At 35.0% G+C, this 15199-nt stretch overlaps 1 protein-coding gene across 2 annotated transcripts in view; it reads right to left on the bottom strand.

The window, feature by feature from the left end:
* The window catches only part of SCAMP1 (secretory carrier membrane protein 1), a 319758-nt gene that overhangs the window by 283255 nt on the left and 21304 nt on the right, over positions 1–15199 (bottom strand). The window contains exons 7-10 of one of the 2 annotated variants that reach the window (XR_014491279.1): positions 14472–14573; positions 11951–12068; positions 5534–5684; positions 1446–2683 (exon numbers count right to left, since the gene is read on the bottom strand). Coding sequence is in view for 1 of the 2 variants with exons in the window: in XM_083353114.1 (XP_083209240.1) it covers positions 2619–2683; positions 5534–5684; positions 11951–12068; positions 14472–14573 (436 nt within the window). In the remaining variant the exon portion in view is untranslated. Of the gene's footprint in view, positions 1–48; positions 2684–5533; positions 5685–11950; positions 12069–14471; positions 14574–15199 lie in introns of those variants that run through there. The other variant, XM_083353114.1, reaches the window with a different exon arrangement.

Raw genomic sequence — 15199 nt, 5'->3', positions numbered from 1 at the left:
GTGTTATGACATTTTCTTTCCTACATGGCTCAGAAAGGAAAACAAAAGAAAAATGCCCAAGTGATATATTAAAGAGCAAGTGATGGGCTCTATATTGTGACCATTGTAAGTAACTTCACTACTATACAAAGGACTAACAATAAAGTGGCCAATCACAAGTGTAACAAAAATAACATTCAACACCTCTCCATTCAAAACAAATACTAGGAAATAGTTTGTTTTCAAAGGTTCTGTTTTACTTCCAAAATTTCCTCTAATAACACCTATCAATTGCATAAATTTCAATAGTTTTTCTTTTTAAATCTCCCATTTACATCACAGAAACAAAACACAACCAAGTATTCCCTTGAAAACCAAGCCCAGCTTTTGATTGTTCTTTCAATGAGTTGTTCTGCAAGCAGGCATAGCTTTGCCATTGATGCAGATTGTAGAATTTATATACATAATACAAAAAACCCAACTCCCTGGTCCAGCGTTAATTGTTCATAGTTACATGTGAGTAATAATGCCAGAATAAAAATGTGGAATGCTATTGATGTTGATCCACATGACAATGTTCCAAATAAATCTTCATCCACATTCTGCCTCCAGGACTTGAGCTGAACTGGGACAAAAACTTAGTATTTACTGTACATATTAGCCTTTTGATATTTTATCTTGCATTTTACAAAAGACCCTACTTTATTTTTTAAACTATACAGAGCAAACAAACAGGAAACATTTTATTCTATGTCACTGAAATGATACAATAAATATGCATAACTACCCAGACATGCAGCATCACAGTATCTGTGTGCATTTATACAGAATTGTCACATTCACAAGGATGGCAAAGCATCACTAGCAATTTACAAAATATACAGACTTTCCTCACCTAAATATCTCCAATGCCAAAATTAGAAATGAAAAATAATTGACAATCTAGTATAATAATTGACCTAAAAATAATTGACCTAAAAACCATTACAACTGGGTGTTTACAAAATTAGTGTAGTAATAGGTGTAGACTTGTTCACCAATAGACTTTGATAGCATTTGTTTGTTAAATATTTAACATAAAACAGCCTTCTGCCATAGTGAACAATAAGAAATTGTGAATAATAGGTATATTCACTACATTACTTTTGATTTAATCTGGAAGAATAAGAATTATGTGTCCATATGGGTCCATTTTCTTTATGGTTTACAAGAATGAAAATGGACATTATAATCAACATGTATTTTACCTGGTAGAACTAACATGACTACCAGACCTACTGCAAATTAGGCCCACGTTTATATATTTCAAGTTTCAATCTGCTTTATCACCTGAGAAAAATTAGATTCTTTAATAAATGTGAACACGGTTTCCTCAATAAGATTTAAATGATTAGCAATTAAAGTGGATATGTGTTAGGTTTGTGGGAATCAAGGATTGAAATAAATACATGAAAAAGAACTAAAACATCTAGTTTATTAATTCTGTAAATTTTATATAGTGTTAACTGCCTGAAGTCTCTGGAGCTGGGTGGGATATAAACATTAGTATGTAAGTAAAAGTAAAGAAAGGAATAAAGAAAAGATTGTAAATAATGAAATCCACATCTTTAGATTAAACTGTCTATGGAATTTAATTCCTATATAGTAAATTTTCCAGTATTGCTTAATTTCAGTTATAGTAATTATTATTCCTGTTGCAGTAGTAAAAACAAAAAAGTTACAGAAAACGCGAGAAGATACTAGGATTATAACAAAAGGAAGATAGCAGAACTGCTGAACTTCTTTCTATTCAGCCTTCTATATATTCAAAGGGACCTAAGAACTACTAACAAAAGGGAATAGTAATCCAAGATAACTAAAAGGCTAGAAAGCACCTGGCTTCCAAGAACGGATTTAAGTCTCCAGAATGTGACCAATTACATTCAAGAGTCCTGAAGGAGTCTGCAAATGTCATCTAGGAACCCTTATGATCTTTAAGAAATCATGGATGATTTCATGGATAGAACCACAGGGTTAGAGAAGGGCAAATATTATCCCTGTGGAGTCCTTGGTGCTCTCTGAGCTTGGTAATTTTCTTGCAGACATTCATTACCAAACTAGGTAACATCATCAGTCTAGTATGGAGTGGGGTTTACGATATACTGTCAGTGTTGGGGTGAGTGAGCTTTGTGATTTCTTTAGGCTATTCTTTACCGTTAGTTTGTCTTCACTGGTGATTCCTTGATTGGAATATTGTAGTGTTAATCTCTGCTCATGTGGGTGTTGATTATTGGTGAGGAAACCCTCCTAGCATGGATGATGTTACCTAGTTTTGTGATGGAATATTTGTAAGAAAAGAGCCAAGCTCAGAGAGCACCAAGGACCCCACAGTTCAACTCTGAGATACAAATAGGTAAAAGTTTCTCCTGTCCAGACATGTCCAACTCTAGGGCACAGTGTTCATCTCCGTTTCTTGGCCAAGGGATCTAGCATTGTCCAAAGACATTTTCTGTGGTCATGTGACAGTATGTCAAAGGTGCACCAAATGCTGCGGCTTTCCCACCGAAGTGGTATCAATCTACTCACATTTGCATGCTTTCAAACTGCTAGGTGGGCAGGAGCTGGAGCAAAGAACAGGAGCTCACCCCATTGCACAGTACTCAGGTCTCAAATCTGGGCTGTAAGCTTTCCAGATGACAAGCTCTGCATCTGAGCCGTTGTGCCCCTATGAGATACAAATATCTCTTCTAAATATTATTCCTGCCCCCCCCCCATGAAAAGCCTGGCCAGCTTGATGTCAATTGCTTAATTCATACAATAATTAAGCAATAGGTTTATGTACATTTTTGAGTATTTAGGAAAGGTACATTTATTAATAATAAATCATGCTAACCTAACCCAGTGCCTCTTTCTGATAATGATCAATTTACTTGTACACAACACACCCTGCCTTTAGCAAAGTATTCAAGAAAGTGTTCCCCTTGAGATTCTAGTACAGATAGCAAAAGTTCATCTATGCTATCTATAGATAGATACAAAGATCACTAAACAATTATACCCAATGTCTATGTCAAACTGGAAGTACTGAGTGAAAGTTCCTTGACTTTTTTTGGGTTCTGTGCTGTTCAACATATTTATAGGTGACTTAGATAAAGGGCTAGACGATAATTTAAAGCTACAATGATAACTTGTGCAAACTACATAAAATGACTGGAAGAGTGCACATCTTGGAAAGCATTGCCAAGATTCAGCAGAACCTTGAATAGGCAAGAGCAATGAATAAAGCCATTAAGCTCAATAAATGAGACAAAGTCCTATGATTGTTTAGGAAAAAATATGAAAGGTAGGAATGGGGGTGCAATAATTGGCAGTATATATGAAAACTACCATATATACTTGTGGACAAGCTAAGAATTTTAGGTACAAACATATACACCAAAAATGATTTTGGCTTATCCGTGGATGACCTAATCTGTGAGTACCTGTATATCCCCATATACACTCATCCATAAGCTATCCATCCCTAAGCCAATCTTAGAATTTGTTTAAAATGTGGGTCAGTTTATCCTGGGTAGCGCATTTTTCTTGATATTTTGGTTAAAAATTCCAAGGTCAGCTTATTTGTGGGTGAGCTTACATGTGAGTATATACTGAACCTGGGTATTTTGGTAGATCACAAGGTTAACACTGGAGGAGAAAAGACATGATAGTTCTGTTCAAGAATCTGAAGGGCTGTCATGTAGAAAACAGGCCAGGATTGATCAGAATTGTTCCAAAAAAAAAAAGAAAAAGAAATAATGGATTTAGATTACAAGGAAGCAAAGTTCAGTTAGAGATCAAGGAAAATAGTAAAATCTATTCAACAATGGAACAAGACTGCCTTGGGGATTGGTGGATTCTTCCCTGCATATTCAGAGCCAGGATAGCCATTTGTTAGGATGCTACGAAATTCCCAGCCAGTCACAAAGTCCACACATTTTAAAAATGCCAATGTTGAGAAAGACTGGATCAGATGCCATCTAAGGTCCTCTCCAAACATTAAAACCTGGGATTCTAGGTTTTATGGAACATGTTAAAGACGACATGTTTACATTCCAGGTGGGGAAATTTAGAACATGATGAATGAATTTTTTTCAAATTACTGTTATGTCAGAATTCAAGAAAATCAAATTTGCCGCTATAATATGTTGCCCAATAGAAAAATAAAAATCTCTTAATGACAGGAATGGAATACCATTCAAGTGGCTAATCCATAGTATGTTTCAAATTATCATACATTAACACCTGGAATTTAGAAACTCAAAAAGGAAACAGTGACCTGAAGAGGCAATTAAGTCTTAGAATATGAAGAATTAAAATAACAAAAAGCTGCCATATAGCACCACACTAACTATGATAAAGTGTATCTTCAATTTGCATTTAATAAAATGCACTTATTCAGATTAAATCTTATATGAAGGCTGAAGTATGTTAAAAAAATTCAAGTACATAATTATCAATGTTTGAAAGCCTCATTAGGATCTATAGTAATGTTAAAAATTTAAATAAGTTACTGAATATTCAGATGTTTATACAAACACTAAAGAGAGTGACTGACAAGACTAATGATATAATAGCATTAAACACAAATGCACATTTTAATAATGTCAAAATTCTAAAGCACAAAATAAATTCCACTACAATTTAACACATCAGAATGGACTAGCTATTATTATTGTTTTAAATATTGCTAAACAGATTCTGTTTAGAAATATGTGCTTACTAGTCATGAATAGTGAAATCAAAAAGAACAAATATAACAACTCTGCCTCAGTTAAAACATAATTCTTTTCACTTCACGTTGCATTACTTGGATGAAGATATCTGTGCTCCAAGATATCTGGTTAGAACACTATATACAACATGAAAACAGATCTTAACAAATACTATAACCAGACAGATAAGACAATTTCTGGACCAGAACACTAGTGCAGCATGGTCAAAAAATTTTCATGCAGACTCCGAGTATTAAAAAAATCTATTCTCCTAAAAAAAGAATTTACATTATCTATCATACTTATTTTAAGCTTACGTCTGTCCTTCATCAGCTGCTGGAGCTACAAAGCAGCAGCTAAAAGTTAATGTTCAAAATTGTCAGGTTCTTTTGTTTCTTACGAAAACAAGGAAGCAAAGTGTTATGAACAGGGTTAATTCAAAGTGCTTTTCTCAAGTCAGGAGGAACAGTTCCACGGAGAGCGACACACCATGGAAAAAAAACAAAAATGTTTGCTCATCTCAGAAGCTAAACTTGTAGTGTGAATCTTAAAGCTACTGTTTTAATTTTCATCAAATATCATGTACCTCCAAAAATATGGAGAAAAAAATTAACTATTGTAAGGTAATAGAGTAGCTAGGAAGAACTTCTCATTAAAAAATTCTAAAAGGAATGAAATGATCTTTTTCTGTCTTAGCCCATGCACAGCTGAAAAGACATACATGCTGTGTGCACTTTAAACATAAGTCTTTAGGGACCGAAAAATAAAGTACAGCCAGAAATTTGTGATGTGTTTCATTTCTTTTGTCTATATTTGATTACCCTTGAAAGCATTTTGAGCAGCACTGGTTGCTGCTGTTGAGGCAGCATTTGCTGCAGCAGTTTGTACAGTTTTGTTGGACATCACACCCGTTGCAAATTCTTGTTGTGCCTTCTCAAAACTTGCTCCAGTTGTACGGTATAAACCATGTACCTATAAATAAGGCCAAAGAGAAAATTTGAGGCATGATTCAAGATGTATCCATAATACAGAATTTAACCAAAGGAAAATGCTGAGTTTAACCACCACTTTCAGTCATGGCACGGACTTGGCCTACAATATTTGCAGACATTGCAAACTCGTTGATTTTTCTTCTTTGCTCAATGTTTTTACTTTTTACAAAACATAAGCATTATTTGCTTAAAAATGTTACAGCGTATATCCATCATTTTGACACCACTGTGACTTGTTATAAACACCACTATATATAATTGCATCCTAACTAAGGTAAAAATAAAGGAATCCCTGTGTGTTTTATTCTGCTAGTCGTAGCCAATTTTAGAGGGTGGTGGTCATCTTTGTTTCTAGGCCATTGAGCCATCACTGTCCAAAGGTGTTTCCGAGGTCATATGGTCAGGATCACATCAAGCCACAGAGCATGTGGCAAAACACGGAGTGTTGTTACCTTCCAACCAAAGTGGTACCTATTTATCTACTTGCTGGGGCAAGTGACAGGAGCTCAGTCTGTCACGCAGTGGTAGGACTCGAACTGCCAGAGAACAGACCTTTTAAGCCACTGAATCACCCTGTATCCTAAGTAAAGCCAAATAAATAAAATTGATTTCTTAGCATATATGTCAACAGGAGTATATTAGACATCTATGAACACTGATTTTCATGGATAGAAGTTATTATGGTTCAAAGAAACATCCTATATGGATGGCTCTTTTAGATCATCATGATAAATCAAACAGGATGAATATTATAAGAAACTGGTAATGGGCCTAATAGGTTCTGCCTGCTAAACAAATACATGGAGCTGAGAAACCTTGAAAAAAAATTCACCAAATACAAAGCAAAATTTAATTGAAATCTTTTGATAGAAATAAGTATTTGATATGCATAGAGGACTAGAATGATACCCTTTTGGTATCTTTCAAGGAAGAATGGGCCTCTTATTGAATTTAAGAGCACAAAAATATTTCTAATAACCTATAACTTTAGAGCAAGAGTCCCCAACCCCTGGTCCATGGACTGCACCAGTCCACAACATGGGATGCAGGCAGCATGTGAAACCACACCCCCTCCAGTCTGCAGAAAAACTTTTCTCCACGGAACCGGTTCCTGGTGCCCAAAGGTTTTAGAGGCCACTACACTTTAGAGTATCCAGTTCAAGGAATGGTAAAAAAATATTCAATAGGATGCAACAGGGAGAAAGAACTACTTAACTCGTTTTTTGCATCCATCTTTACACAAAGGGAAGAAACAGCCCAACCTATCATAAAACAGTACCGTAAAAAACAGATAGAAACACAAGTTAAGATAAGCAAAAAAATGGTAAGTGAGCACCTGTCCAGACTAGACGAGTTCAAATCACCAGGACCAGATAGATTACACCCCAACGTTCTCAAGGAACTGGCAGACGTGATCTCAGAACCACTGAACTATATTTTTCAAAGAACCTGGAGCACTGGGGAACTACTAGAGGAGTGGAAAAGAACTGATGAAGTTCCCATCTTCAAAAAAGGGAAAAATAGATCCAGGAAACTACAGACCTATCAGCCTGACCTCAATACCTGGGAAGATTCTGGAAAAGATAATCAAGCAACGAATCAGCGAACACCTAGAGGCAGTCATTTCCAAAAGCCAACATGGGTTTGTCAAAAACAGGTCACGCCAGACAAATCTTATTGCATTCTTTGACCAGGTGACAAAATTAGTGGACCAGAGGAATGCTGTGGATATAATTTACTTGGACTTCAGTAAGGCATTTGATAAAGTAGACCACAACCTACTACTTGACAAGACAGAAAAATGTGGGTTAGACAGTATCACCATCAGATGGATTCGTAGCTGGCTGACCGGCCGTACTCGGCATGTGGTCCTCAATGGAGCTGCATCTACATGGAGGGAAGTGAGGAAAGGGGTGCCCCAGGGCTCTGTTCTGGGCCAAGTGCTCATCAACATCCTTCATCAACTATTTGGATGAGGGGATAGATGGGGAACTCATCAAATTTGCAGATGACACCAAGCTGGCAGGAATAGCCGATGCTCCAGAAGATAGGCTTAAGATACAGGAGGATCTGAACAAACTGGAACACTGGGTACTATCTAACAAATGAAATTCAATGGTGGAAAAGTAAGGTTCTACATTTAGGTAAGAAAAACCAAATGCACAGGTACAGTATAGGTGGTACCTTGCTTAATAGTAGTAACTGTGAGAGGGATCTCGGAGTCCTAGTGGACAATCACTTAAATATGAGCCAGCAGTGTGTTGCAGCTGCCAAAAAAGCCAACACAGTTCTAGGCTGCATTAACAGAGGGAGAGAATCAAGATCAAGTGCAGTGTTAATACCACTTTACAATGACCTTGTTAAGGCCACACTTGGAATACTCATCCAGTTTTGGTCACCACAATGTAAAAAAGATGTTGAGACTCTAGAAAAAGTACAGAGAAGAGCAACAAAGATGATTAGGGGACTGGAGGCTAAAACATATAGGAATAGTTGCTGGAATTGGGTATGTCTAGTTTAATGAAGAGAAGGATGAGGGGGGATGTGATAGCAATGTTCCAGTATATCAGGGGCTGCCACATAGAAGAGGGAATCAAGCTATTCTCCAAAGCACCTGAAGGCAAGACAAGAAGCAATGGATGGAAACTAATAAAAGAAAGAAGCAACCTAGAACTAAGGAGAAATTTCCTGACAGTTAGAACAATTAACCAGTGGAACAACCTGCCTCCAGAGGTGGTGAATGCTCCAACACTGGAAGTTTTTAAGAAGAAACTGGACAGCCATTTGTCTGAAATGGTATAGGGCAGGGGTTTGGACTAGATGACCTCCAAGGTCCCCTCTATTATTATTATTATTTATTATTATTATTATTATTAATTATTATTATTATTATTATTATTATTATTATTATTATTATTATTATTATTATTATTATTATCAACACCACTGTAGTCGCAATCAAGATTGTAATCCTAAATATGTTAATAGGGGAATAAGCCTTACTGAACTTAATAAAGCTTGCTTCTAAGTACGGTAAATAATTTTAGAATTGCACCATAAGACTATGGTTGTGACTTATAAAGATATTTTGGACAATGAAGGAAAATTGAAAGACAGACAAGATTTACAAGAACAAGGTATTGATCTAGCATGGTGGCCATATTTGCAAATTCAAACGAGATATGAAAAAGATGTTAAAACAATGGGATTTTAAAAAACAGACAGAATTTGATCAGATACTGTTAAAAACAGATGAAAAGTTAACTAAGAACTCTATAGATTTCTGATAGATGGAGGAAGAACAAGTAAAAGAAACAATGATAACATGGGCAAAGAACTTTGGATATAATATAGAATTAGAAGACTGGCAAAAGTTATGGGAAAGAAATGTTAAATTAACCAAAGCAGTGGCATATAAAGAAAACTTATATAAAATGTTTTACAGATGGCATATGGCACCAGTGAGATTAGCAAAAATGTTTAAAAATACTTCAAACAACTGTTGGAAATGCAAACAAAGACCAGGTACTTATTATCATATCTGGTGGACATGCCCTAAAGAAAAAAGATTTTGGGTTAAAATACTTTTATGGTTGGAGAAAATGACTAAAAAAACAAATAGACTTTAAGCCAGAATTCATTTTTGTTAGGAATAATAGGAGCAAATTATGAGAAAGATTGCATATATTTAATACTACACGTACTAACGGCAGCAAGGATTGTATTTGCCCAACATTGGAAAAATGAAAATTTACCAGCTGAAGAAATACTAATTAAGAAAATTTTAGCGTGTGCAGAAATGGATTGACTTTAAAGATAAGAGAGAAAGAATTTTAGAACATGGGATAATTTCTATCAATGGCTACAAAAACGAGTTAGAGAGAAAGGAATGTGATATGTAACTTTGAATATATATTACCAAGAAGACTATTGAGCAATTAGTTAACATATTGTTTATGATAATTAACTATTATCTATTATTGTTTGTTAAACACATGAAACCAGACATTATGCTGTTTGCTAAATATTGAGAATGTTATTTGGAAAAACCCCAACCCCACCTTAATCCTAACCCTATAAAAACTAATAAAATTTATACAAGTAAAAAAAAGAATTGCACCATAAGCAATAAAAATAAGATTACAATAGTATTTTTCAATGAACTATGAAAACTGTTTTAGCCCAACAACTATTAATTATAGTAGACTAAAATCAAATAAAAACTTTTCATATGTTTAAAAATCTCTTCTAAGTTACCAACAATTCCTTGAACATACTGGCCGAAATTAACAGATTAATGCTTGAAGTCAATACTTGACAAAGAGAAAAGTATCCCTAATAATTTTTTAGATCCAATTTATTTTAAGGGAGGTGCTTTAGCTAGTTAAAATACTGTTGATATTTCAAGTCACAGGAATAAGTTTTTTCTTTTTTTTCCTTGTATGCCTACTGCACTATGACAGAAGGTAGTCTAGTTCTAAGCAGAAACTATGACCCCTAGTGGTCAAATAAAAAGGCCACACAATATTTCAATGATATTGGTTATAACAGTTGAAAAAAATGGAAACTGAATCTACGGTATTTGAGGTGTACCAGAGAGCAATTTCTGTTTACCAGCCTCTGAACATTAAAGTAATATAGTATATATTATTAAGGGCCAGAACTCAGGTGACTCAGACACAGAGGAAAAAGCTCCGGAATTCAGCCTCAGGAGACACAGACCCAAGAATTACCTTAGGTTGATCAAACATAGGCACCACATATAGAACAGCCAGATTACAATGACCCAAGACTACCCAGCCCCCCACACAGTGAATAGAATACAGAGCAGAGCAGTTATTCTATGAGGCTACTTGCCAAGCAAGAGAGTAAAACTCTTGATTAAAGACAGCTGGCTGCAGCCTGATTTAAGAGATAGAACTGACCCATTTTTGTTCATTGGAATTAACTACTAGTATTTGATCTCTGGCTCTTGCGCAAGGTTCGCTTGGACTCTTGAGAAATTCTGGCCTCTGGAGTAACTGACGACCCTGATACGGATGGCCCCCGACCTTCGCTCCTTCCGGCGTGATCTAAAAACTTATCTATTCGAACAAGCCGGCCTGGTCTGATGGGTTTGGGGTTTTAACATTGTTTTTAACTAACTTACTACATTGGGCACAATCATTTAACTTTAAATCTTGTATCCTGTATTCTTATTTTTATTGCCCTGTATACCGCCCTGAGTCCTTCGGGAGAAGGGCGGTATATAAATCAAATAAATAAATAAATAAATAAATAAATAAATAAATAAATAAATAAATAAATAAATAAATAAATAAATAAATAAATTTGGCTCTTAAAAACCTGGACTTAATTTTGACTAGTCTTTTGCGTGCTGCTGTTAAAAGTAACTGTTTAGGCAAGCTCTTTTCAGAGACTGTTTTTGTTTGCATTTGTTGTCTGCCGTTATCTCCTTGACTTTGAGTAAACTGCTAATTACATAGTAGCTGTATATGTGCATATACATTTGAAATAAGAATCAGGACATATATGTTGCTTACCTTATTCATATGTCCATTTTTGTGCTCTTAAGATTCTTCAGAAAGTTTATGATTTAATACCCTTTTGAGTATTGCCAAGGGTATTTCATCCTCCGAATGAAATGTGATATTCTTATATTCTGTTATTTCTTTCCTTGTCTATTTGTTCTCACATGTACGTTAACTACTTCAATTATTTTTTCAATTAAACATTTGTTTATATTTTTCCATTTATCATATTTTAAAACAGTAAATAAAAGCATGTGGAACTGAACAAATCCATAATCCTGAGCAGAATGATGGAAGACTACAGAGAGAAGATGGATAAGAAAATTCCTATGCAAGAGTTCATGTTTTTAAAATTGAATGTGATGCATCTAGTTTCTAAATATTAAAATGCACAATTTTTGAGATACTGCAGGAAAGAATGAAAGATTTTTTGTTGTTGTATGTAATCTTTTGAAAAAAAATCCTAAATTCATAATGGGTTCTCTTCACATCCTCTAAATCAAACTAATTTGCTATTATGATATTTTAAATTTAACAATGAAAGAAATCTATTTCATTTCATTTCTAAATATGGTAAACCAAATGTGAATAGTATCAAGAAAGAATTTTGTCAACCCAACTGATTATAGTTATTTATTTTTATAACTATAATCAATTGGGTTGACTAAAGCATGTTTAAAAAATTCCATTTTTCTGGATGGAAAAAAACACTTACCTTTTTAAACATAATTAGTGAGATGACCGCAGAAGCTGTGAAAAGCGCTGCTATGACTATCATCATAATGCCTACTGGAATACTCTGGTTAAGTCCAGTGAGAGATGAAATCCATCCACTAAAGAAAACACAGAGAGCTCTAAAAAACACATCTATAACAGTCTTTAAAAAAGTATGGCTATTTTCCCCTCTATCACTATGTTTTATAGGAAAATATTATTTCTTCTTATGGATTACAGAGGAAGTTCTTAAAACTTATTTTAAAAACCCACTCCTAAAAGAACTGAAAACACAAATACTTCAGATTATTAATTTTTTTGGATGGGTAGGAAGACAATAAGCAGTCCTGAATTATTTTACCATCTTACTGAATTTTGTAACTGCCTTTGTTATATTAAACCAGAATTACATTTAATAAAGTACATCTCATACAAGCATGTTGAAAGTTGCTATTTAAATTACACAACTACTCAGTTAAGCTTCCCTTTCCTGACTTAGATACTGCTTGAAAATGTGGACCATTAATTATGTCATATTTTATGCCATAAGGAAGAATTCTTGAACTTTTCTTTAAATAGAAAATCAACCATATGCCTATGGATAGGAAACAAAGCTCAATTATTTACAGAATGTGGTATACTTAAAATCTGACCAAAACAGTGGTTAGTAAGGAAAACAACTATGAAAAATTTGTTAACTTCTTTATTGCTTCTAAAATCAGAACATTTTAAATGCTATCTTCAAAGCTGACATCTTTCCATGAAGCAGTAAATTAGCCATACAAATTCTGTTTCATTCTTACATGCCAAATAATGTAATTATTCTGATTATGAGTATTGACAAGGAAAAGGTTATCAGTAGGGGAAAGACTCAGTTTTAGAGTTATATTATTTAGGTAGTATTCTTACATGCCAAATAATGTAATTATTCTGATTATGAGTATTGACAAAGAAAAGATTTATCAGTAGGGGAAAGACTCAGTTTTAGAGTTATATTATTTAGGTAATACTGTTGCAAAGAAAGTTGATGTTCATTTGGGAGGGGAGAGGGGACCTGGAAATATGGCTCCTACTCAAGAAGCAGGGAATATCTTGACAAGAGAGCTTTTTCATAAATTCATACTTTGTGCCAGTTTCTGCTTGTTCCTAGATCAGGAAGCTCTGCTCATGATCACACATGCCTTAGTTGCTTCCCACTGGAATATTGAAAGCTGCTCTGCATGGAGCAGCCCTTGAAAAGTTTTTGGAAAGCTGCAGTTTTGGTTTTGGAAGCTACAGTTGGTCCAGAATGCAATTACACATGCAGTTTTGGGTGCATCATAGTACACTTGCATATCACCACTGGTACAAAAGTTGCACTGACTCAAGTAGGATTCTTGGTGCAATTCAAATAAAGCCGGCATGACACAAGGTCAGAGTACTTATATAACCACCTGTCTTCAATGATTCTGCTTATCCCATGAGATCTGGCAGAGTAAACTTGCTCCAGGTCCCTATTGTGAAATAAAGACAATTGCCCAAAGGTCCAGTCTTCCCAAGATAAGGATGTCTCTTATACTTTTGGCTTGCTTCATTCATATATTCAGCCAGCCAGCCAATTACTATAGCTGTCCAACTCAACCAAGTAACCAGGTGGTTTAAAATTCTAAAACAATTAATTTGTCTCTCTAGCTTTTAATAAATGTTGAGGCCTTAAAGATCTGGGGGGGGGTGTGTTAGATTCTAGGATGTTAATGAAGCCTAGATTGGCCATAGACACAATAAAATTATAGAGACATATTCTTTTTTATTAATCCAATAGGCCACATTTTCACTTAAAAATATAAGCATAGGTTAAGACAGCTATTCTCGTAATATTATTCCAGCATTCAGCTACAATATATGGACCAAATTAGATATATAAAGAAAAAAAAGGATAGAACACAGAATGAATTTGAATTAAGACTGGGAGATAGGCAAAAACAGTACCCTAAAAGAACATGTCACCTTCAAAATTCTGAACAGCTCCTATCAGGCTCAATTCAACATACTGGAATTAGGATTGTTGGAAACTGTGGTTCAACAACATTTGGCCAATGGTCGCCCACTTCTGCACAAGAAGGTACAACTTAAACTGCAGTAAAAGCTTCTTTCGGACTGCTATGAGAACTAGGCTCCAACTACCCACCAGCAAAGTTTTCTCCAGTTTCTGATATCTGGGCAAATGAGAAGCCTCCATCAGCACATACGACAAGGATAGCAGGCATGCGTTATTCCTTCAACAGACATCCTCCTTGCAAGCAAGCAGCGACTAGCAAATGGCCTGGCCTGGCACCCACTCTACTTCTTGGCATGCTCTGATTCCTGACACCACTTGCCTACTGATTCAGATAATACCTTATTATTGCAAACACCTGATGTTTAACTTTATAAAATATTTAAAAAGAAATGTTTTTCATGGGGCTATAATAACTTTGCAAAAATGGCAAGTTATTGCTCTCACTACATACATTTACCAAAGAATAATACAACAGGACACTTACCAGTTCCCCCAACCTTGGAATCCTACAGCTTGAAGGACATGCACAGCAAATTGACAAATGTATACAAAGAAGAAAACAAAGAACCTGAAGGAGCTATCGCTCCTGAAAGAGAAGGAAAGGAAAAAAATGAAATATTCTCATAATACTTTGCCAAGCAAAATAGCAAATCTGTCATATCTCTTAGCTTAACAGAACAAACATCTATTTTGTATATAAATTCTGTTTTATGACTGTATAAAGCCCCTGGAAATAGGAACTTTCAGAAGCATTCTTACCAAACTGAATACAATAAACACTACCAGAAAGTTAAAACATCAGATACACAGTAGTTAAAAAGCAAACAAAGCAACTACAAAATAAGCTTACCAATATTATAAAAGAAGTACAGAAAACTAGATTTCAAACTACATGGTCATTTATTCATTAAGAAGTCCACTAGCAATTTTTTCCTTTGCTATTTTCTTGCTCCGCTAGCATTCCAAGAAAAGTAGAATATTACTTGATTTTAGAGAAATGCATGAAAAGAATATTTTAGAGGAAATATAATTCAGTGGTACACCAGCTTAGATTCTCAATTGTCCTGCACAGGTTCTTTTATGTCTTGAACAGCTTCTCCCTATATGCTCTACTATATTATTATACTCCAGTCCAGAGTTACTTCAAAAGATAAACTGTTCTCAACAATGATCTGTGAGGAAGCATGATAGACCAACCGCTGTCCAACTGAC

This window comes from Vipera ursinii (genome assembly GCF_947247035.1).
Source record: "Vipera ursinii genome assembly, chromosome: 2".
NCBI lineage: Eukaryota > Metazoa > Chordata > Lepidosauria > Squamata > Viperidae > Vipera > Vipera ursinii.
This window is presented reverse-complemented; position numbering and strand designations above follow the sequence as displayed.